Source organism: Lissotriton vulgaris, chromosome 1_1, assembly GCF_964263255.1.
Source record: "Lissotriton vulgaris chromosome 1_1, aLisVul1.2, whole genome shotgun sequence".
In the NCBI taxonomy this organism is placed as follows: domain Eukaryota; kingdom Metazoa; phylum Chordata; class Amphibia; order Caudata; family Salamandridae; genus Lissotriton; species Lissotriton vulgaris.
The window spans coordinates 1,812,188,354-1,812,214,081 of record NC_141685.1 but is presented as its reverse complement, the minus strand read 5'-3'; the positions used below and the strand labels follow the sequence as shown (position 1 = coordinate 1,812,214,081).

The following is a 25,728-nucleotide window of genomic DNA, read 5'->3' as shown; positions in this document are numbered from 1 at the left end:
CCTTCCCTTGCACCCTTTGCGCCCTTCCCCTGCACCCTTTGCGCCCTTCCCCTGCACCCTTTGCGCCCTTCCCCTGCACCCTTTGCGCCCTTCCCCTGCACCCTTTGCGCCCTTCCCTTGCACCCTTTGCGCCCTTCCCCTGCACCCTTTGCGCCCTTCCCCTGCACCCTTTGCGCCCTTCCCCTGCACCCTTTGCGCCCTTCCCCTGCACCCTTTGCGCCCTTCCCTTGCACCCTTCGCGCCCTTCCCTTGCACCCTTCGCGCCCTTCCCTTGCACCCTTAGCGCCCTCCCCTTGCACCTTTGCCCCTCTGCCTTGTACCCTTCTCCACCTCCGCCTTGCACCCTTTTCTACCTTGCACCCTTCTCGCCCTCTGCCTTTCACCCTTCTCGCCCTCTGCCTTTCACCCTTCTCGCCCTCTGCCTTGCACCCTTCTCGCCGTCCCCTTGCACCCTTCTCGCCCTCCCCTTTGCACCCTTCTGCCCTCTGCCTTGCACCCTTCTCGCCCTCCCCCTGCACCCTTGTTGGACAGGCCTCGTGAAAGGCCCGCTCCCTCCCCGCATGAGAAGACCCGGACGCCGGCTCTCCCGGTGTCCCCAGAGAGCACCACCCCTGCAACCCCCTGAAGCAACCCGCAACCCGTCCCCAACGGGACACCTGCTCCCGAACACCCCAGCATCGGCTGACCCGGGCCTCCGTCAGCACCATTGCCCGGCCCAGCCGCCATCTTGGACACTGCACCACGAGGCCGCGTGGCCTCAGCTCGACCCCAACCCTGGGCCTGGCCAGGCCCCGACATCGAGGCACCACCATCCACCCGGGAGGTGAGGAGACCACTTGGCAGGTCAATGGGAGAAAGGAGTGTCGATGGCTCTCCCCCGCCAGGTGCCGATCGCCCCCGGCCTCCCCGGGCGCTGGCTCCACCCCCCTGCTGGGTGTCTGGACTCTCTCATCCCGGACCTCCCGACCTCCAAGCGCGAGGGTCCGGACATCAAAGGAGACCAGACCTATAACTGGGGCAGCTCCAGAGCAGGAAGGCAGTTGTATCCTGGAGTCGAGAGACACCTTGAAGAACTCATCCTTGACGGACTGCTGGCGCTGCCGCAGCCCTGCCTTGTGAATCATCGTTCCTGCCTGCTGGCGCTGCCGTGGCCCTCTGCAACCTACACCTTCGTCGGGACCTGCTGGCGCTGCCGCAGCCCATCCTTGTGAACCATCGCTCCTGCCTGCTGGCGCTGCCGCGGCCCTCTGCAACCTACACCTTCGTCGGGACCTGCTGGCGCTGCCGCGGCCCATCCTTGTGAACCATCGCTCCTGCCTGCTGGCGCTGCCGCGGCCCTCCGCAACCTACACCTTCGTCGGGACCTGCTGGCGCTGCCGCGGCCCATCCTTGTGACCCATCGCTCCTGCCTGCTGGCGCTGCCGCGGCCCGACCTTCCAGAACTCTGAGCTCGAGGATTGTGAGCTACCCATCTTGCTACCCCTGTACCGGACAGGTACCCAAGACTGTCCTGCTACCCCTTACCCTACAGAGACTAGAATTGGGAGGATCCTCGTGTCCTGCCCCCACTGTATCGTTGATAACCTTGCCACAAGAATCCTATATAAAGTGTTCAGATCTTATCCTTGTGTGGTGTCCATTTGTGGGGAGGAAGTTACTTGTCTGTACGATCGCTGGAGACGGCCCTCACCGAAGGCCTCTCCCCCTGTACTCGGCCGACCCTCCAGGTCCCTGTCTAACAACCCTTCTCCCCTCCACCTTGCACCCTTCTCCCCCTCGCACCCTTCTCCACCTCCGCCTTGCACCCTTTTCTACCTTTCACCGTTCTCCCCTCTGCCTTGCACCCTTCTCTCCTCTGGCTTGCACCCTTCTCCCCTCTGCCTTGCACCCTTCTCCTTACACTCTTCGCACCTTGTTGCCCTCTGCCTTGCACCCTTCTTGCCCTCTGCCTTGCACCCTTCTTGCCCTCTGCCTTGCACCCTTCTTGCCCTCTGCCTTGCACCCTTCTCGCCCTCTGCCTTGCACCCTTCTTGCCCTCTGCCTTGCACCCTTCTCGCCCTCTGCCTTGCACCCTTCTCGCCCTCTGCCTTGCACCCTTCTCGCCCTCTGCCTTGCACCCTTCTCGCACTCTGCCTTGCACCCTTCTCGCCCTCTGCCTTGCACCCTTCTCGCCCTCTGCCTTGCACCCTTCTCGCCCTCTGCCTTGCACCCTTCTCGCCCTCCCCTTGCACCCTTCTCGCACTTCCCTTGCACCCTTTGCGCCCTTCCCTTGCACCCTTTGTGCCCTTCCCTTGCACCCTTCTCGCACTTCCCTTGCACCCTTTGCGCCCTTCCCTTGCACCCTTTGTGCCCTTCCCTTGCACCCTTTGTGCACTTCCCTTGCACCCTTTGTGCCCTTCCCTTGCACCCTTTGCGCCCTTCCCTTGCACCCTTTGTGCCCTTCCCTTGCACCCTTTGCGCCCTTCCCTTGCACCCTTTGCGCCCTTCCCTTGCACCCTTTGCGCCCTTCCCTTGCACCCTTCGTGCCCTTCCCTTGCACCCTTCGCGCCCTTCCCTTGCATCCTTCGCGCCCTTCCCTTGCATCCTTCGCGCCCTTCCCTTGCACCCTTCGCGCCCTTCCCTTGCACCCTGCGCGCCCTTCCCTTGCACCCTTAGCGCCCTCCCCTTGCACCTTTGCCCCCTCTGCCTTGTACCCTTCTCCACCTCCGCCTTGCACCCTTTTCTACCTTGCACCCTTCTCCCCTCTGCCTTGCACCCTTCTCGCCCTCTGCCTTGCACCCTTCTCGCCCTCTGCCTTGCACCCTTCTCGCCCTCTGCCTTGCACCCTTCTCGCCCTCTGCCTTGCACCCTTCTCGCCCTCTGCCTTGCACCCTTCTCGCCCTCTGCCTTGCACCCTTCTCGCCCTCTGCCTTGCACCCTTCTCGCCCTCTGCCTTGCACCCTTCTCGCCCTCTGCCTTGCACCCTTCTCGTCCTCTGCCTTGCACCCTTCTCCCCTCTGCCTTGCACCCTTCTCCCCTCTGCCTTGCACCCTTCTCCCCTCTGCCTTGCACCCTTCTCCCCTCTGCCTTGCACCCTTCTCCCCTCTGCCTTGCACCCTTCTCCCCTCTGCCTTGCACCCTTCTCACTCTCCCCTTGCACCCTTCTCACTCTCCCCTTGCACCCTTCTCCCCCTCCTCTTGCACCCTTCTCCACCTCCTCTTGCACCCTTCTCCACCTCCGCCTTGCAACCTTTTCTACCTTGCACAATTCTCCCCTCTGCCTCGCACCCTTCTCCCCTCTGCCGTGCACCCTTCTCCCCTCACCCTTCTCACCTTCTTGCCCTCTGACTTGCACCCTTCTCGTCCTCTGACTTGCACCCTTCTCGTCCTCTGCCTTGCACCCTTCTCCCCCTCCCCCTTGCACCCTTCTCCCCCTCCCCCTTGCACCCTTCTTCCCCTCCCCCTTGCACCCATCTCCCCCTCCCCCTTGCACCCATCTCCCCCTCCCCCTTGCACCCTTCTCCTTCTCCCCCTGGCACCCTTCTCCCCCTGCCCCTTGCACCCTTCTCCCCCTCCGCCGTGTACCCTTCTCCACCTCCTCCTTGCACCCTTTTCTACCTTGCACCATTCTCCCCTCTGCCTTGCACCCTCCTCCCCTCTGCCTTGCACCTTCCTCCCCTCTGCCTTGCACCCTTCTCCCTTCTGCCTTGCACCCTTCTCCCTTCTGCCTTGCATCCAAGCATTGGCATAGCCAAAAGGTCTAGCCTTTGGGACCTTATAAGTGTTTAGCCATGCAACAGTTGATGTTGTTGCACCAAAGATATTGTGCTGCATAACTAAATACTTATAAGGTCTCAAAAGCAAGACCTGTTGGCTATGCCAATGCTTGTTCTGATTCTATACACACGCTTGAGCATGCCCTCTTTGACACTTTGTTAACCTCTATTTTACAGGTTTCAAGGAAATCCCAATCTTTAGGTAGAGATTGACAAAGATCGTTCTACATGGTGGTTTCATCTAAATCTGCGGAGATTAGATAGGTGGCCAGATATCTCGTCCTGATGAATGCCACAGACCCTCTGGGCCTACACAGCAGAAACATGTTGACAACACTGATGGGGATGGGGTACTAACACCCCAGTACTCCACGCCTTATTTTTAATATCAAGCAAATACCTAACAAATAAATTGTATTTGGCGTTTGCATTGATTCTTAACATCTCACTTTATCACGGGTCCCCACTCAGTTCTTAGAAGTGCCTCCCTGTCTCCAGGTGAAGTCCTGCTCTCTACCAAACACAGTCTCTAGAGATGATGATGATGCCAATGATGAAGCATGACACCTTGTGGTGTGTGAGGACAGTTATTCGCATTTTTTTAGACTCTCTGCACCCAATATAGAATCCGAGATTCATTTTGTGTGTACATATGGAACGTGGATGCCGGTTCACCCTGAACACCCCATAGCCTCTAGCCCCCCCCCCAGCTAGCTCTAGGGTTATGTGTGTGCCCCGACCAAGCTCGTCAATCGACTACAACGCATCCAAAACGCCTCGGCACGACTGATCCTCGATGTACCATGACACGGCCACATCACACCCCTCTGAGAAACCTGCACTGGCTCCCCGTCAACAAGAGGATGTCCTTCAAGCTCCTCATCCATGTACACAATACACTCCACAAGACCGGCCAGCCTACCTTAACAGACGTCTCTCCTTCTACACCCCCAACCGCCAGCTACGCTCTGCCGACCTCTCAGTCGCCACCGTCCCGCGCATCCGAAGAACAACCACCGGCAGGAGATCCTTCTCCCATCTCGCCACCAAGACATGGAATACCCTCCCACTGAGCCTACGACAGACCCAAGACCTGCTGACCTTCAGAAGGATACTAAAGACCTGGCTGTTCGATCAGTAGCGGCTCCCTCCCCCCTCCCCCCCCCCCCCCCCCCCAGCGCCTTGAGACCCTCGTGGGTATGTAGTGCGCTTAACAAATGACTGATTGATTGTGTTCATGTTTACATTCTTCTCATACCAAGATAGCTGCCAGGTAATTTCTACACATGTTTGGTTTGATGTTCTGTATGGAGCCAGCTAGACAGTTCATGTGAAGTCCCTCTGTATGATGAACTGCTTAATCACGATCCCCATTATGTCTCCCTTTTAAACAGAACCATCAGTATATCACAATGCCTGTCCTTTGTGTCTTTTTGTTAATTGATATCAGTGAGGTCCCAAATCGGGGAGAGATGCAGAAGTGGATATTATTGAGTTGTAGTAATGGTTAGTACATGTTGCTAGACCATATGTACACAGCATTCCTGTAGATGTCCCACAAATCCAACCTCTATGGGCCTCCAATCTTTTATATGCCAGCATACTTCACCTGCTCATGTGACACCAGGAAGGTGTTGGGTAGTAAGGAGCAAGGTGCTACAGACAATACATGACAACAACCCATATGACTACACTTTGTTCTACCTGGGTCATCATCGGAGCACTTCCATTTAGCTAGCGTGACTGGGTTTACAATTGGACCATACTACCTCCTTTGCCACCATCCATGTTGTAGGATTCGCAATCGAACAAAAGAAATGGGTATATAGGCAGACTTGGCACACTCATGTAAGCCCCATCACTTAAAAAAGCTAAACAGATGGATCCCTGCCTCTGTTATCTTACCCAGATAGAACTGGTTCTGTTAAGACAAACTCCAGTACACTTCTTTTAGGGAGAAGATAAGTCTCCCTAAAGGATGCCTTCCTGCAGGTCTGCACACCTTTTGTCCTTTATTCACAGAATCAATTCAGGGGCTGAGTAAGCCAATCTTGTAACATGATTTTAATTACCTCTATGTGAGGTAGAATTATGGTCTAATTAGTGGTAATCTTCAAGAGTCCTACTGGGCAAGGGAAAAGGGAATAATTACTGAAGGATAATTTTCTGTTGCAGGTGGAAATCTTGAAATAACCTTTTCTATAAAGTCTGGGAAGAAATATATATATATCTATATATCACTCTCTCTATCGCGATATAGATATGTATTAATTACTGGCAGTAACCAGTAGGTAGTTCTAGTTAGGACCTAGTTTCCATAGCAAAAGCATTTTTTGACTTGCCTATATCTTTGGCGTTGCTTGACCAATCTTCATGAAATTTTCCCAAAAAAGTGTCAAAGTAGATTCTGGGTGTCATGGAAAGTTTGGGGATGATCCGTGCAGTGGGGACCGAGAAATACTGGTGCAAAATAATATCTAATATTTGGTGCAAATCTGTTCAGTAGTTTTGAGAAATGTAAGTTGAAAATTTATAGTGATATCTCTTGCTACAGATATTTCGCTGTCAATCGCGAATGTGTGCTCCGACTGGAATGCTGTGAGTGGCTGGGCACAACCTTAACAGAATGTTGCGGCCGGCATTTTTTCGATGAGGAACGGTTCCCGGGGCTGTAAATTTGTCTGAAAGCTAACATAAGGGATCAGGGTTGAGGTACTCTGACCCCATGTTTGAGAAATTGGGGTATTAGCGACACAAGTTCTGTGTCCAAAAGTAATTTATTTTTAATTGCGCATGATATTCGCGAAGGCGCTGCGACCGCCACCATGGCCTGTGTACTGTTGCGAGGACATCATGATTATCACGACGTCATTGCGAATCTTGACGGAAATATAAAATGAAAAGCATCTATATGCACACTCTCAATGGTCACAGACTCATGTACCTACTCTCATATCTCAAACACCCACTCACATACCCACTCAGATACTAATGCACCCACTTATAGATCCAGTTACAGACTCATTTAACCCTTCACACAGGCACACATACACCCATTTACATGCCCACTCAGACACACACCCACTCACTTACCCATGCAGAGACTTATGCATCCACTTACAGGCTTACTGAAGGACTCCTGCAGCCAGTCACAGGCCTACTTGGAAACGTATGCACCCACTCACATAACCCAGTGAATCATTAATACACACTACTGTAGTCATTTTGAGAGACTGATAAATGTTTTTACAGAGTTATTTAGGAAGTGATTTATCTAGTGAGCTGCTTAGAATGAATTATGTAGTTTTACATTTTGAATGTGGTGATGGCTATTGAAGGCCTGCTTTTGCTTTGTTTTTTCACAACATATTCGTCTTATAATGTCAGCCTAACTATAACGTCCCTGTAACCTTTGTTTTTTTTCCCAGTGAATATATATCACGTAACTATAACTGCTGAATTTCTATGGTTTTGTACATGTGCAATCTGAGCCTAACAATAACATCCCTGTAACCTTTGTTTTTTCAGTGAAAGAAAATAAAGTATATATACATACACACACACACACACACACACACACATACATACATGCAGTATATATATGTATATATGTGTGTATATATAGGGAATATATATATATATTTCCACTGCTCGGTTTTCTTTGTATGTCGTCTGCTGCCTACAAACAAGAGCGGACCCTAAAGTAAGTGCTATTATTGTAGTTTATTCACAGCATCAACAAATCTTCCCATTACGCATTTCGGCAGTCGCCTGCCTTGATCACATGACCGCATTTGGGATTCATTTTGCTGAATTTAAAGTGCTAGTGCTAGTGCTGTTACATTTACCAATGGACATGGCAAAAATTGTTTCAATCAGTCTTATGACCTTCAGACATTGTCACAATTGATTGTTATTATATGCTTAACCCCTTGGTGCGGCTGTAAATCCGCTGCAGCGCTGGGGAGGTGGGTCCGCGCGGTGCCGCCATGCTCGTGACGGAACCACTCCGTCACGAGCCATGGGCCTGCTGTGCTTGTGACTGAGTGGTTCCGTCACGGCCCTGCCCGCTCAATATAAGGCCCGCGCAGGCGCGGAATTCCTGCTGCGTGGGCGGGGCGGCTGGGCCGTGACGGAACCACTCCGTCACCAGCACAGCGCGTCCGTGGCTCGTGACGGAGTGGTTCAGTCACGAGCACGGAAGAGGTTAAGTGCATATTTTCAAATTTCTTGAACAACCTCTTTGTCGTAAAACTTTGGAATTTGACATACATTTTAGTCAATATGGCTTTATCCTTTGATCTTCACCAACCATTCTTAGCTTAAATGCATTAAAAACCAGGTGCTCAAGTTTTTTCTTTGTCCATATTACTTTTCCCTTATCCATCATATCTAAACGTTATTCAATTATTATGTGTACCATAAATAGAAACTAAAATACCCAAGTGCATGTGCAAAATTGGAAGACCTAAAATTCCTTCCAATATATAAAGTGCAAGTGATAGTTAAATCAATATAATATAACTTGGAGTTTCCATCCGTTTGTACTGACATAATGTCTATAGCTATACATTGAAAACATATTCATATAGGTATGGCTATTGGGTGCAAATATTAACAAGTGTAAATAAGCAATTTTATTTGGAGGGATTGATAGATTCATTCTGCGATTGAGTCCCACAGTTGTAAACATAGACATAAATATGTAATTTAAATAATCCTATAAATATATAAATACATATAGTATCTTAAAATACAACTCAATCATAAAGTTAATCAATGATAAAATATTCCATAAAATTGCTATGTAAACATTCCATGTATATTTGATAGAATATCAATTCCTCCAAGTTTATATGAGAATTTTCCAGTATTTACAGTCCTATTTTTACCTTGATAATAGATTCGTTCCATTTTTAATACATCTATATACCGAATTTTCATATAAAGAGTAAAGCTCTTAGATTGTAATGATTATGATATAGTTGGCATTCGATTGGAGACCAGATTTGATTTTGTGCTTGAAAAGGGTTTTCATTCATTGACTCTATTAAACATATATATTTCATAAAGGAAATATTCATTAAACATACTCCTATAAAATATATGGTTTTCATAAAAAGGTGTATAGAGATCCTCGCTTGTATTTAGACTTTCGGCCATATGTATTATATATATATATATATATATATATCAAACACGTGACTCCTCTGATCTCTCGGTGTCTCGGCAATCACGCAGCACACCAGCAAACAGGAAGGAGACGGACCACAGCACATCAGCAGAGTTGTTTTTAATGAACAACAGAAAGCAGCTACGCGTTTCTGGCAAGTTGTGCCCTTGTTCACGCTGCAACCAATACATCAAACTCAATGCTGTTTTATATGCTAATTACACATAGTGACCAACCCCTCACAGTGACATAGTGAGTCATGTGACTGTATAGAAATGAACAACATACTTCCGCAGTAAAGTGACAGTGTGTCTAATGGAACATTATCACAAGACAGAAAAAACATCACTGGTTAAATCCAGATATTAGTATACATGATTCAATAAATTCTCATTGGTTAAATCCATTATGGCAGTCATGTATCTCTTAAAGCCAGTGTATGCTAGAAAATATTCATTTACTCTAAAAACAGATAAACATCTGTTTAGTGATCAACAATAACAATGGAATTCTAATATATACAATTCAGGCCTATGAGTATATCCGTCCATCAACAAGAAGTCGTTTTGAAAAGTGCTAAGTGAGAAAAGTGCAACATTTGTAAAAAGTGCATGAGAAAGACAAGCTGAGCTAAGCCAACTAAAGTGCAATACCAGTCATTACATCAAGTACGATAAGCAAATATATGTTGTCAGATGGATAAATAATCAGTTATAGATTATCCTATCATATCATGTGTATATGTTTCGTACTTTAATAATAATAAATAGTATAAATAGTTAAAATAGAAGGAACCTAGAGCCATATACCAAAATCTGGGTTTGAGATAATCATGTATCAATATATGATGACCTTTCAATTTCCTCGGTCTACCTATACATAAATCTAAACCACATATTTACAACCCACCATAATTTATGTATGCTTATTTACAGAGTTCGCCTCCACTGTCCCATTAATTAATCATATATGTACAAGAAATAGAAAAATAGAAAAACAGTAGCAAAAATGGTATCAAAATTGTATTAACATCTATAAAATAGTTGGAAAAGTAGAAAAGTAGAAAATTACAAAAGTACAAGAGTACAAAAGTACAAAAGTACAAAAAGTGCAGGACTCGTCATATAAATACATATGCGTAAATGTGTAAAACCAGAATCAGTATATACACATAAATACATATATATTACAAATACAAACAATTCATTCCGGACATAAACCATTCATAATTTGTCAGTTCAGTAGAAAAAGTATGTACAGCCATATATACAATCAAGGTGACATGGATGAACAGACCCAACCTCAACCTCAAAATAGGGAACCTAACTAAGAGGGAGAAAAATAACGGAGATGGGTCTGTATTAATCAACAGGAAGCAATGAGCAACGGCAGGAAAGCGATATAGTTATAAGAAATGGTGTAATTCATCTATATTATTCAAACCATTAGGCCAGCGTGTATCGAGCTCCAAAATCATCTTCGTTTCAAGCTGTCTTAAGCGTGACTCCCTGTCCCCTCCCCTAGTCAACGGTGGCACAGACCCTATTACGAAATACTTCAAGCACGAGAGATCTTTATTGTGCACTCTTTTGAAGTGGCGTGCCACCGGGTAGGCAGGGTCACTATGTAAAATAGCGCGCAAATGCTGCAAGATCCTGACATGCACCTGCAGCTTGGTGCTCCCCACATATTGTAAGCCGCAGGAACATGTCAGGACATATACAGCGAAATCTGTTTTACAATTGAAGTTACCCAATATCTTTCTGGGTTCAGAAGAAAATGGAGTCAAATATTGGGATGTATTTACTCCAAATCTACATGCGCGGCAGCTCGAACATTTGAAAAAACCCCTCGAAGGTTTTAACCAGGGGGTTTTAGCTTTTAATTCAGGAGCCGGTTTATCTAACGCAGATCCCATACTTTTGGCCCGTCTAAAGGTAATAGTGGGATTGGCTGGTAACCTGGTGTTTAATATGTGGTCACTCAGCACTATAGGCCAATTCTTTTTGAAGATTGCTTTCAATTTCCTGTCCTCACTGCTGAAGGCTGTTATCATTCTAGGAACATCTTGTAGAGCGTCAAGTGCAAAATTGGTTTCTGGCTCAGGTTGTCGGGAAGGGAACAGACTCTCTCTTGGTCTCAATTTAGATTTTTCGACCGCTTCCTTCAGGATTTTCTCAGAGTAGCCCCTGGCTTTCAGTCGCCCCAACAATTCCTCTAAACATTTTTCAAAGTCAGAGGGCAGACTACAGATTCTTTTTAATCTTAGAATCTCTCCATAGGGAATCCCCGCGATGGTGTGTTTTGGGTGCATACTGGCGGCATGTAAGGTCATATTGCCTGCCGTCGCCTTCCTATGTAGTGTGGTCATAAGCCTATTCCCAGAAACATAAATCTCTACATCTAGAAATTGCATTCTACATTGACTGATATTGATGGAAAATTTCAGATTCATGGCATTATTATTCATCTCATCAATGAAAGAGATAGCTCCCTCTTTAGGCCCTTTCCACACCATGAATATGTCGTCAATATACCGTAGGTAACAGACAACATGATCTTCCATGGTGGCGTGGTGCGTTGCGGTGAGGACCTGCTCCTCCCACCAGCCCACGTGTAAACACGCGTAGCTGGGAGAGAAACAGGCCCCCATCGCTACACCTCTCAATTGCCGGTAGACCTCCTTACCAAAGGTGAAAAAGTTGTTGTGCAGGCACCAATGAATTAACCCAAGGATCACTTTATTATGCTCATAATAAGCCATGGGTCGTTTGTCCAAAAAGTGCTTGGTTGCATGCATACCTTGTTTGTGGTCGATACTCGTGTATAATGATTCCACGTCTAATGATATTAACCACATATCCTCTTCCCAATTTATGCAGGCAATTTTGTCCAAAAAGTCACTGGTGTCACGCACATAACTAGCAAGGTTTTTCACTATATCTTGAAGAAAGAAGTCTATATATTGACCAACATTTTCGCTCATGCTGCCGATGGCAGAAACTATTGGCCTCCCAGGCACTGGCGTTATACCTTTGTGTACTTTTGGAATCAAATATAGAGATGGCATTCTTGGAAAATTGATGTTCATGTATTTGTATTCCTCTCCGGAAATAAGTCCTTCTCTCTTCCATTGTGAGAGCAGTTGTTGTAATTCTCCCTTGGCATGGAGGTATTCTTTCTGATTAGACAACTTGTAGCATACTGGATCAGAAAGTTGTTGCTTGGCCTCTAGGATATAAGCTTGTTTGGGCCAAATCACAAGATTGCCTCCCTTATCTGATTTTTTTATTACAATCTCGTGATTCTCCCCAAGTTTCTTTATAAGTTTGCCATATTCTCTCCTCATGAATGTAGTTTTTTTCTTTGATTTGGAGTTGGTATGTTTGTACAGTTGTTTAATATCATTAATCACACAGTCATGGAAGACGTCAATGGCGTCTTTGGGTGTCACAGGCACAAACTTGGATTTGCTCTTGAACGGACTTAACCCTGCTCCTTTTTGTAAGACCGATATTTTGCTAAGTCTTGCCTGGGTAGGAGCATCTAAATCCGTCTCCGTATCGTATGTAGAGGTGTTTAAGTCATTGGCGTCAAGAAAAGTGTGCACATCAGAGGCAGATAACATATTCAGATTGTCATTTGTTGCATCCTCGCCCATATCGTTCACCAGGTCTTTTCTAGACTTAAGTGCAAAGTGTTTTTTTAGTTTTAACTTCCTAATGAAAAAGAATAAATCAACCCTAGTCATAGTGTAGTTAAAACTTTGCACAGGACAAAAGTTCAAGCCTAATGACAGTAGTTGTTGCTCTGCCTTGGTTAATGTTACATTAGAAAGATTTATAATGGTGTTATCATTTAGCGGCGTCTTACCCATGGCTTCTTCTTTTTTGTTTGTGTTTGTGCGCCGCTGGTACTGTTTGCGCCGCTCTTTTCTCCGCTTGTTTCTCCTTTGTCTGTTTGCAATGACTTCTGTCTTGGCCCTGGTCTTAAAGTCTGTAGCCTCTCCTCTACCACAAAATCCATCTCCTCCTGCAATGTAAGTTTGGTCAGTCCTTCCAAGTTTAAATCCGCCCCCATAGATGAAGAAGAGGTAAGGTTGTCACTTGAATTGCTCATTAGAGAACTTGCATCTGAATCCAGGCTACTGCCTTCTGATGTTTCATCATTGATTATATTACCACTGCTGATGTTATCTTGTGGGTTAATTCCTTGTACGCCTGTACTTGAACTGGTTTGTCTGACAGCGCGCGAACCCACTGTGGTGGAGCTACCAATGCCCGTTTTCTTTTTTGTGAATGCTTGCCTCTTCGCAGAGTCATATTTCCGTGAAAAAGTAAAGATTTTTCCATCACGATAGTCATTTGCATCTCGGGTAAATTTGGTAGCTTTTCGAATTTTGATCTTTTCTTCATGTTTTTTTAATCTTTCATTCATAGTGTCTGCAAGTTTTTTTATCTCTTCCCCCTCAGGATATGCGGATAATTCATTTTCCAATGCTTTGATTTCATCTAGCAACCTAATTCTGTCTTTAGCAGCATATTTAATAAGAATGCAAACCAGATTCATGGAGGCTGCTAGATTACTCTCCCCCCACTCTTGTAGCATGGCAGGGTCTGGCTTTTCAAAACTTGGAGCTAGGAGGATCCGCAACCCACGAGGGACCCGACCCACTTCCTCATACTTGCTGAGGGATTTGTGCTCCCACCACTTGGTGCACTCGAGTTTCTTTAACTTTTCCAGTTCTTTAAAGATTGTTTTTACGTTTCTTATTTGCTCCACTTGTGGAGTTCCGCTCTGTTTTCTGGTATTGCCATTTTCGCCGCCTTGGTCACTGAACAAATTCAAAGCGGCTTCCTCACGCTGTTTATCCAGCTTGTTTGACATCGTTTGATCAGTTTCTGTTGCCGGTGTTACTTTAAACACGCACACGCGTTATCTCCGTCTCAAGCCGGGCTGCCGCCCGGGTTTTCAGTAACGCGCGTGTGTTAGGATTAAGCTGTGTAGACTTCCTCACCTGGAAAAGGCTTTTTTGATTCACCGAGCCGCGGAGGCAGGATCCGCCCTGCAAGCCGCGCCCTTCGACACGGATCACAATGCAGCTCAACCGCCGTCACTGCGCTCGTGAATTGTAGTTATTTGCCGTCCAGGGGGTAGCCGCCGAAAATTCCAGACAGGACGTTTCCAAACAAAATGATTTGAAGGCGGCTTCCACTGCTCGAGGAAGGGGTCCGTTACGGGGACAAATCAACCTCCGTTGTAACATCAAACACGTGACTCCTCTGATCTCTCGGTGTCTCGGCAATCACGCAGCACACCAGCAAACAGGAAGGAGACGGACCACAGCACATCAGCAGAGTTGTTTTTAATGAACAACAGAAAGCAGCTACGCGTTTCTGGCAAGTTGTGCCCTTGTTCACGCTGCAACCAATACATCAAACTCAATGCTGTTTTATATGCTAATTACACATAGTGACCAACCCCTCACAGTGACATAGTGAGTCATGTGACTGTATAGAAATGAACAACATACTTCCGCAGTAAAGTGACAGTGTGTCTAATGGAACATTATCACAAGACAGAAAAAACATCACTGGTTAAATCCAGATATTAGTATACATGATTCAATTTGATTTTGTGCTTGAAAAGGGTTTTCATTCATTGACTCTATTAAACATATATATTTCATAAAGGAAATATTCATTAAACATACTCCTATAAAATATATGGTTTTCATAAAAAGGTGTATAGAGATCCTCGCTTGTATTTAGACTTTCGGCCATATGTATTATATATATATATATATATATATATATATATATATATATATATATATATATATATATATATATATATATATATATATATCACAATCAGTTCAAAGGTGGGAGGAGGTGTATCCTAGGTAAACTAGCGCCATCTGAGGAAGGCGTCAAGCCGAAATGCATAATGCCCAGCTGTTACCTGTGAATAAAGGCTTCCTGACATGGATTGCTTGTAAGAGGTGATCGTTTTGTGGATATTTACGTGTCTGCCAGGAGCGCCTTACATGGTCCCACCTTACAAGTTGTCCCGGGAGCTTGCTGCCAAACGAACTGTGGCTTTCAAGGTATTGAACTCTCCCGAGACCGCCTCATGAACGAGCCTCGCAAGTGGTTGCTGTCTATGACAGGCCGTGACTGCACGGGGAAGAGGGATGATCACACTCTCTTCACAGCCTGGCTTGTTTCGTGTATTGTGGCTGAGGCGTTGGGGGCCCGAGGGACGCCTTAGCACTGCATTTAAGGGGACACCGGCTGCTACACGGCCCCACCTTTGAGAGGCAATTTTCAGCGTCCACACGGACTGACAGTGATCCGGCTGCGGTACTTACCATCAAGGTGCACTTTGGGAACTGTAGTTTTAACATGGACTGTAGTTTCCTCCAGCAGTGGGATCAGCTGATCTCCCGCCAATGGGAGTGCCACAATCAGTTCAAAGGTGGGAGGAGGTGTATCCTAGGTAAACTAGCGGCATCTGAGGAAGGCGTCAAGCCGAAATGCATAATGCCCAGCTGTTACCTGTGAATAAAGGCTTCCTGACATGGATTGCTTGTAAGAGGTGATCGTTTTGTGGATACGTCTGCCAGGAGCGCGTTACATGGTCCCGCCTTACAAGTTGTCCCGGGAGCTTGCTGGCAAACGAACTGTGGCTTTCAAGGTATTGAACTCTCCTGAGACCAATACCTTGAGGTCAATGGTTTATTCCTCCATAAACCCTTCGTACGAACGCCGTTTCTTTTGGATATTCGAGCCACCCCTACAAAGGCGAGGGTTTTCCAGCAGGAGTTTGTTTCTTTGTGTGTGTGTATGTATATATATATATATATATATATATATATATATATATATATATATATATATATATATATATATACATATATATATATATACACATACACCCTATAAAATATATGGTTTTCATAAAAAGGTGTAGAGATCCTCGCTTGTATTTATAGGGAATATATATATATATGTACATAACCATAGAAATTCAGCAGTTATAGTTACCAGAGCTAACTGTAATTCACTTCTTATGGCCTCACATATTACATCACTCATAATAAGGTCAATGACATCAGTGATGACATCTCAAATGGTGTGTTAGTGACTGTATGGATCTGTGAGTGGGTGTGTGAGTGGGTGTGTGAGGGACTGTGTGGGTGTGTGTGTAGGTGTAAATGTAAATAACTGTAAATGAACTGTACCCATTCAGCAGCTGGGAAAGCAAAATGAAGTACATGTTTTTTTTTGTAATTCTGAAGTATGATAGGAAGAAAGATTTTAATATGATCAGAGCAATCAAGACACTTTACTAGTGACCCAGTAAAACATGTGCATTCTTTAAATAACAGCGCACTACCACAAAATGCTTTATTTACATTAAAATATCGCCTGCCTCATATCCATGAAAGCTAGGTGGGTCGTGAAAGTTTGTCATGCTAAAAAGTGGGTTGTGGTTGTAAAACGTTTGAGAAACACTGATCTATAGCAAGTAAAGCCTCTTTGAACAAATTGAAACATTCTTGCCTTCTTTCTGCTAGGTCGTCCTAGAATGGAGCCGGGACCAGTACCATGTTCTGTTTGACTCCTACAGAGACAATGTTGCGGGCAAGTCATTTCAAACTCGGTAAGATTGCTTTTTAGTCAGCTGCACCTTTCTGGCCTCTACCAATACCTTCTGCCACCTGCAATTCTGGGTTTTCTGGACCCGGAATTATGGTTCTGCAAACTACAGACTGGATAATTCCAGCTTTGAAGACCCTAAACCCTTTAACATGCTGTTGTTTACAGAACCGCTTGGCCCTCGTCTGACCCCTGCAGCAGCACAGGAGGAGCAGACAGAGCTGCATCCTGCCCTTTTGCCTTACCACCTCGCCACTCCCCACCCGCCTTCCTGCTGACATTTTGTGTTTGATCTCTGGAGGCAGAACACGTCAGAGGTTTTATCCTCAGAATTGGGAAGAAATGCATGGTGTTACTAGGTCCCATGTATTTAGCCCCTTTTCCGAGTAGAAAAGGTATAATCACTGGCATTTGGTTTGAGAATACCAACCGAAATTGGAGATTCCGTTCCCATGGTATCCTCACACCAAATTCTGACACCCTCATATTGAGTGCCTTAGTTTCACCTCCGTCTTTGCCCCATTATTATGTTTAGTACTCTGTCTCTTTCCAATGCCTTAGTAAATAATTTAATTAGTTTTCCTTCATTCATTTGCCACCCTTTCAGTTCTTTTGTCACTCCTAAACTTTCCATTACAGGTCTTTAGTATAAGCCTTGGAGCAGCTCTGCTGCAATATGCACATAGCTTCGTAATTCAATTTCCTTTTAATTATTTAAAGATATGTAAATTATGTTTTAAATTGCATGAGATAAAATAAATGTGTTCTTCAAAGGAAATAGGGCCTGCTGTATGTACAGGAAGGTCTCACATAGCAGGTGTAATTTGAAGCCTACTTTCTGTGACCTGCCTATCATTAGTGAATGCGAACTATGTACTAATAACCTATTGCATATTAGTTGGCAGGTCACAATTTTCGATTCCTATGATATCCGTGTAGTAATAAAGGGTCGAACCACCGACACCCCCATCCCTTGGTTGTTTCTTTGGTTCATTGAATGTGAAGCATGTGCTAACATTTCGTCCATCAATTGTTTCTTTTGCATATGTTGGCCTAAGTGGGAAGGGTATGCCCAGAAGTGGGTCCCCATGCTCACTACACCACTGGGTTCAAGCTAGCCTGACTGATGAAGGTTGATACCCTGAAACCGGTCCCAGGATTCCTGTTTCTGGCCCAGGGAGGACCTGGCTTGGCAGTTCGGGCTGGACTGTTCCCACAAGGAACAGGGTCAAGACTGATTTGCATATGGCTGGGTCCAAACTGGGGTGGTTTGGTGAGCAAAAGAATGATGGATTTAACCCAGATCCTTGTGACAGGGGTGAATTTTTGCATTGTTCAGCATTCCGTCCATCAATTGTTTCTTTTTGCACCATTTGTGTACAGTCTTGTCTGAACAGGAGTTTAAAGATCTCATCAATCCTGGGCTACTCAGTGTCTGTAAACATTCTTGTATATAATTATGTATGTACACATCCTCACTAGCACTGCATCATCTGCACTAAGATTCACTCTATATATTCCATCTGATTGTTCTACTTAACAGATGAATGATAAGTCTGTGATAAAGCGAAAAGATGCTTTGGCTGTTTAATTTTTCCTTTGCTGCACTGTTTGTGATGTAACAGGTATGTCGAACATACATGTATGATTTTTTTCTGATTACTTTAGAGCAATAACGTAGGTAATCTCACAAGTCAGTTTTGATTATACATGGTTACCCTAGTTTCCTTGGGTAGATAGGGTTGTCCTTGTAAAATTTACATACATTGGAGTCGTTGATTTCATGTGAACACCGCTAATGTGAAGAAAGGTTACTACCCTTTTTTATTGATGCATAACCTGCTGAATAGTCTTTATTTCGTAAAGAAATCGCTAGTTTATGGAATGGTCAATAGGCTCTGTGCAACTGACTTCTTTAAGCCTACAGCCCACCCTCTGCTGACACAACCACATGGTGTCAACCAAACAACCATGCAGCCAAGAGGGCTGGCCAGAACCGATGAGAGATTTGGTGGGTAGGTGGCTTACCGCTCTTAGGATCTTGTACCATGTCCGTAGGCATAAAGAAAGGCTGTGTACTCGTGCCTTTACTGATTGAAGCAATTGCCTTCACTGATGCACTTTTATATAAAAAATCAATCAGGGAATTGTGCGGCGTGTTACTCGCCTGTGAGGGTCTCACAGCACTGGGGAGTTGGGGTTGTGCAGCTATCAGTCAGCCGAAGAGCCAGGTCTTGAGGCTCTTCCTGAAGGTGTGAAGAGTCTGGGGAAGCATCTGATGCTGATCGGGAGCTCATTCCAGATATTTGTATGTATCCAGTTGCCAACTTACTGACTGTGGCAGGCTTCGGTTGGGCTGGTTTATAGTGCTGTTTGGACCTCAGAATGGATGCTGTTAAGATAGCAGATCAGTTATTTGCAGTAATCTAAAGTCACATGATCAGACGGGCGTTAATCAAGTAAAGCTAGCTGCACTGGAGAAGGGAAGGGGAGAAGCATGAAGATTTCATAGAAGCTGAACGTAATCTTGGGGGTTTATGGTTCTCCTAGACATTAGGAATAAAGGTGGGGCATTGAAGTCCAGTTTCATCAAACATCTTACACATACTGTTTTTAATTGTTCTAGTAAATCATTCTGCTTTCCCTGAGTACCCTGTAAGTGCTGTCGAAATGTTATCGGATTGCTAAAGCTAGGTACATTTCCTGAACTACTGATAACACAAAATGAGTTCACTGTGACTTCTTATCTTGAGCAGTATTTCACAGATAGGTGGAAAGTCTAGGATCATTCTTTTGATCACCGTGCTATCATCAGCTCGGGCACAGGAGTATGCTTCTATAGAATATATAATTAAAAACCCAACACAAAGGTAAGAGCAGTACCAGGGAATTTGAATGGAATATATGTTATCATGTACAAAATGCCCCCCCCCAGGGGCAGGATGGGCAGCTTGTGTAGTTTTGGTGCTCCTTCCAACACAGTAAGCTTAACAGTCAGCACATAAGTGACAGTGCAGTTGAACAATCGAGGTTAAGTAAGGTGCAGGCCGGTGGGTGTTTACAACAGGGATCATACCATCTTGAATGAAATGTGCAACACCATGACAAAAACTGACCTGATTCAGTAACAGTATTTAAGGAGCAACCACTTTTTAGGTCGAGCTCTGGAGACCTATTGTCGTGGAGATGGGCTGTCAAGGGAGACAGACCGGGGCACGCACAGATTGTGGTCTGTGGACGCGCACGTACAGTCACGCGCACAGCGCCTGTCCCGCTTTCGCTGGCAAGCCAGCATACATAGCTACCAAGGTTTCAAATTGCCATGTGTGACATTTTCATACATTTCTACGAATATGATTGACACTTTCTCATACTGCTTAGAGGACTCAGGGGCCTCGGAGAATGATGCGCGAGTCGTGACGACGGACCCCGGGCCTACCATCCCTGCCCCCACAGAATGAGAGAGAGCCTGGCAAAAACAACACGCACCGTCACTTAAGATCAACGTGAGTGCCTGCTGTACAGTAGTACTTACTGTTGTGAACTTCTTCTGTACTGGCCGTGTCCGATTTAGGCAATTCATAATTATAATGAATAATGTATTAAATAAATGCACCTGCTGCTGCAGATCAATGACGCACGCAACGCGCAGATTTCTCCTCTGCCCGGCTCTTGCGTCAGAGCGCGGCCGACAATCCGAGGTGTAGTTCACCTCTTAGGGTAGGGTCTGGGTGTTGATCATGCGCATTGGGGCTGGGCTCGCGCAAAGTCCGCGTGATGGTGAGGCGAGGTCAAGGAGGCAGGCATCTTGTGATGTCAGAGGCCAGAGAGAGATGAGTCGACGATGGAGAAAAAGAGCGAGGCACAACATTAAGTTATTTCCAGCCCCCCGGCCCCCTGTCTGCAGGTGAGTGTAGTCAGGACCGTCATCTCTGTCCAGTCGTTTAAATTGCACGGCACTGTCTGGGCTGGGGCGGGCACCGTTACAACTGGGCCGGATTCGAAATTAAAAGTGAAAGGCCTGGTGACACACAAACACGCGGAGATTGCATGCAGGACACAGCGCAGATTCAAGTGTAATTTGGAGGTGGTGGGGTGAAGGTCACACACATACCAGAGGGAGTGTGCAGGAAGGCTTGGGTGCAGGGGGATAAAAATGGCTTTGAGGGGTTGTGTGATCGTATTTAAGCCAAATTTTAAGTAAAACAAATTCCCCACACCCAGGGCCTGGCACAGCGCGCAGGAGCGTTATTTCTCCGCAGCGGCAAACTCACAAAGATGCCCGTTAGAAATGCGCGTGCTGCCCCCGGGGTCTTTTTCTCGGCTGCCTGCTATGGGAATTTGACATCCTAGCCACCCTGAAACTAGGCCCTAGTCCCAGCCCGCTGGTCTACCGGTGTCCAGTAACTCCCCCCACCTCCGTAATAAACATCACCTATACCAGAGGCACAACTAGAGCCAAATTTCGGGGGGGGCTAAGAAAAAATGAAGGGGGGGGCTGAACCTTTAATCAGTAGGCAGAGTGGAGATGCAGGGCCTCTACTCCACGCTCGCCCTGGGCGCTGCTAGGAGGGGAGATGTTCAGAGCGGCAGCCCAGACCACCGAATGCGCTGCCCAGGTTCAGCTCCCCCCCAGTCACTCGAGGGGTCTCTGAGGGGATTCTGGACTTGGGACTAGCCTGAGCTCTGGAGAAGTCCACTTTGGATGTGGTGTGAAAAGATGGGGGTGGTTCTATTAACATGAGTCCCAGGCGCAGCGATGTCTCTTCAAACGGCTCGTAGGCCCGGGCCTTCCATTTCTGAAGGGTTCCTGTCGGAGGGAGCAGCCCGGGGTCCACAGGAATCACCCAGACCCCTGGAGCCCTGCTCGGTGCAGGTGAACCCTTCAGGAGGCCCCATTTGCGCCCGAGGCCCTTGAAGTTTAGTGAGGACACATTCTGGTGAGGGTGGGGCATATGTTTGTTTTACAGCGCTTAAATACCCTGGCCTTCTACTCTGGGGCTGCACCCTGAACAGGGGAGTGGGGTGATCAGCAGACCCACGTGGACCCGGTCTGTGACCCTCTGCATCCTAGCCCTGTTTCTGCGAGAGTTTCAGGGGATAGAAGCGGTCTGAGCTGTGGAGAAGGCATAGAGCGGATATGCTTTGAGAGGGGAGGGACGGGCGCCAGTTGGAGTCACCAGTTCATGGGTGGCGTCCCCAGTGACAGGCAGACCTCCAGCCCTCCTCTGGGGGCTTTCTGTGGGCTGGAGGTGGGAGCAGACGGGCTGTGTGTGTCTGCCCTGAATTGGGTCTATTGGCAAGTCTGGTTGGTGCTATTGTGAACAGCGCCACCCCGAGCGCACCGTGCCCTTTCCCTCTGCCGAGCAATGGCCCTCCTGCCCAGCTCATGTGGTCTCTAGTTCTGGGGCTCCAGAGCAACCATCCTGTGAATCTAACTGCTCCGAGGGTCTTGGGGGCTCCGTCTGCGCCCTGTTATCTAAAGTGGCTGCACTCTGTATGTTCGCTCTTCATTGTAAATTTGTATTTTTTCCTGTGCATTTCTCACCCCTGTGTGCTGTGTTGCAATTTGTGCTTGTGTACCCTTCATTCTCAGGCCCCTCTTGGAAGTTCGATCTTCATTGTAAATTTGTATTTTCCTCACCCCTGCGTGCTGTGTTGGATTTTGTGTTTGTATACCCTTCATTTTTAGTCTTTGTAATGTTCTATTTTGTACCACTTTTCTCTTGTAACATAACTAGCTCTACTGTACAGCGCTCTGACACCTTCGGGTAATGTCCACGCTTTATAAAAATGCACTAAATAAAATTAAAATAAAAGCGGGGGCTAAGGGGGAGAGGAGGAAAGCGGACCGGCGGTAGGCCCCCTGCCCAGTTCCGCAGCGCAGAGTGTTTACATTATGGTAGTAAAGTATGCAGTGGTGTGTTTTACACACTGAGGGGGCAGGAGAGGAGCTGTTATGTTTCCAGATGCCAAAGGAGCAGTCAGTCGTATGTTTTTGCCCCTTGGTTAGATAGTCGTGTGTTTTAACTTACCGAGAGAACAGCTGTGCATTAAATTCATCTTCAGCTTAGAATGATGACACTGACACATGAAGGTTGAGGGATGAGGGAGGACGGGTGGCTAATGAGGGCGATCAAAGAGGAGTGATGATTCAGGAAATAATGAATGAGGAATAGCGGATAATTGATGAGGATATCTTAAAAATGATGCTGTACAATTCTGTCTTTTTATGTTGCTGACGGGGCAGTCCTTTGCAACCTTTAGATGTGCAGTCATAGGTTTAAACCTGCAGGGGATGCAGTCACATGGTTGCCCCCTGCCTGGCATTTGTATGTTATATGTACTCACAGTATGGATACATGTGTACATGGTTTGTAGGCAGTTGTATGTTTCCACGCATCACAGCTGCCAGACTGATATTTGGCATGCAGAGATTTGATAGTGCCTATGTGCAGCTGGTAACGTTGGCTCCCAGTTAAGAAAAGATGTTGGTTGAAGGCTCTCTGCATCTGCCACAAAGCCATTTATCCAGCATCTCGAACCAATTCCATCTCTGGCATGCTTAAAAGGCACCCCTCGTCTAGACGGCTGCGCTCGGCCTCCACCAGAAGATGACAACACACAACTGCCCACAAGAGTGAAGAAAACACACAACTTTCTCAGCAAACGAAAATAATTCTTCCTCTTGTGGAAATAAAACATAAATATCTCCTGAGCCGGTAAAAGCAAGACTGCCTGCTCAGCAGGTGAGAGTACATAAATGCGCTCTCATCAGGTTAAAAACACGAATGCCTACTCAGCAGCAGAAAACACCCAACAGTCCCAGTAACAAGTAAAAGAATATGATTACCTCCTCAAAAGGAGAGAACATAGATCTGCCTTGCCAGCATGACAAACCCACCGACATGCCCACCAGTACCAGCATGTGGATAGCCATAAGCAGACTATAGAGGAGACTTCTGTCTTAGCAAGTAAAAACATCGCTAAGCCTTCACCAAATGAAAAATAACCTCCAGCTCAGGAAGTGAAATGGCATTAATGGCTTCTCAGCAGGTGATACATGCTGCTAGTCTACAGCAGGTAAAACTCAAAACTGCCTCCCCAGTCTCAGCATAAGATAGGCAGGGAGACCAACATACAATGCATTGCAATAGTCCAACCTGCTGAGAATCAAGGCTTGTATTAACAGCTGCTGGAGTATTGAGGAATGAATGGATGAATCTATAATTTTTTTATGATTAAAAAAACAAGTGGCCATTAGCTTTTTATATGGTGTACATATTAAAGTTTCCAGGTAGTAGTTGCCAATTTAGGGCACTCCCCTTATGCCTGGGGCCACCGCAGGGGGCACCAATCTTAAGGATTACCGAAAATCAGCACCTCTGTCTTGTCTGAGATGATCTGCGTGCCATCAGCATAGCCATAAAATTAGAACCCAGACTAGGTGATCCGATACGCTTATGGAGCAAAATATTTATTAAAGAGAGTTGGACTGAGAACAGATCCCTGAGAGATTCCACAGGGCGTACCTTTAAAATCTGCATGGAATAAAGCCCTCTGAACAGCCTGTGTTCAATTTTACAATAAAGGATTCAAACCATCTTATCAATAACGTTTAATGGTTCTAGCAGGACAGCATGTGAGATCTTGTCAAAGGCTGATGACAGATCAAGGACGCATAGAGACTCAGGGCTCCCTGCTTCAAGATCATACAGATGTCATTGACTGCCGCCACTAGCACTGTTTCAGGGCAAAGTGAGGGTCTGAAACTGGACTGAAATGCATTAAGGACACTGTTTACCTCAATATAAGAAATGAGCCGTGTATTCATCCAAATATTTAAAATGTTAGTACAAAAATGAAGAATGGAAATAGGATAGTTGGAAGAGATATTAGGTTCTTAAGTATCCTTTTTGAAGAGAGGGTGACTAAAGTTGTTTTACAAAAGGAGGGAACAATACTATCGCCAGGGAGTTATTACAGATTGGGATCTCACCAGGCAGTTATTATAGAGTGTGACGCATTTCACCTTTTCCGAAGTCAGTCGTGTTTTGTTTGAAAAGGAAATTGAAAGCCTTTGAGCCTGTTGAGGAGGTAATTTGGTATTTTCACTTACTGATGAGGAAGTTGTGTGTTCCTCTTTGAAGGCAGCGGTTATATTGTTATCCCTCAACATCTGAGTCATCCTGTGTTTTTCTTGCTAAGGTGGCAGTCATGTTCAACCTGCTTCATGGCAGCTGCAGAGGAAGCATTCTGGGGTTTGTCATGCTAAAGAAAATGGTATTACAAGGCAATTACTTTTCACCTAGTAAAAATCAGGCCTATAGTGATCACCTGTGTAGGTGGCAGTTGTGTGTTTTCACCTAATGTGGGAGGAAGAGTTGTAATTTGCCAAATAATTGGCATTTGTGTGATTTTTGTATTGAGGGGGTAATATTGTATTTGGCAATACTGTGGAGGCAGACGTCAGTTTTCAGCTGTTGAGGGAGCAGATGTTGTTTTTAGGTCTCGCCCTTGAGACCTATTGTTGCCGAGATGCCTCTCAAGGGAGACAAACCGGGGCACGCGCAGCGATTCGGGTTTGTGGACGCGCACGTCCAGCCCGGCGTCGTGCACATCTCCTGTCCCACATTCACACAGCGCCTGTCGCCTCTCTCAATCACGCGTGCAGCCGCACTCACGCATGCACACACATACGCACACACTCCCCTCCTTACCTCACCTCCCTTCTAAAGTTCCCTTCTATACCCCCTTCCGTTGAATTAAGACAACTTTTCATCTCTTCCAAAGAACTCTACTGTGAACTTGATAGTGCCCTCCCATCTGCCCTTGCAAAGTGCCCTGCCTGCTCAAGTCCCAAGCGTTGGTTGTCTTCCTCAGGGTGAAGCAGTGCAATAGTTTAACTTGGTCCTGAAAATGAGCCAAGAAATAGGATTTTTCCTATGTCCTACCTCGGCGCTGGGCACCGCGTGTGTGCGTGCGCTCTGCCCCTCCTGGCGTTGGGTTCCTTTCTGTGCGTGCGCCGCCCACGCGGTGGGGGCTGCCTCAGAGTGTTCGCGCTGCCGCTCTCTCGCTCAGTGCCTCGCGGTGGTTCGGTCCACTCTGTACCCTCTATTCTCCACTCCCTTGAAGG

General features: G+C 46.4%; 1 protein-coding gene across 1 annotated transcript in view; it reads left to right on the top strand.

Annotated features, from left to right (window-relative positions):
• GNPTAB (N-acetylglucosamine-1-phosphate transferase subunits alpha and beta) overlaps positions 1–25,728 on the top strand; it is a 715,805-nt gene that overhangs the window by 131,765 nt on the left and 558,312 nt on the right. The window contains exon 2 of the mRNA XM_086919157.1: positions 16,511–16,596. Within this exon, the coding sequence (XP_086775283.1) occupies positions 16,511–16,596 (86 nt within the window). The remainder of the gene's footprint in view (positions 1–16,510; positions 16,597–25,728) is intronic.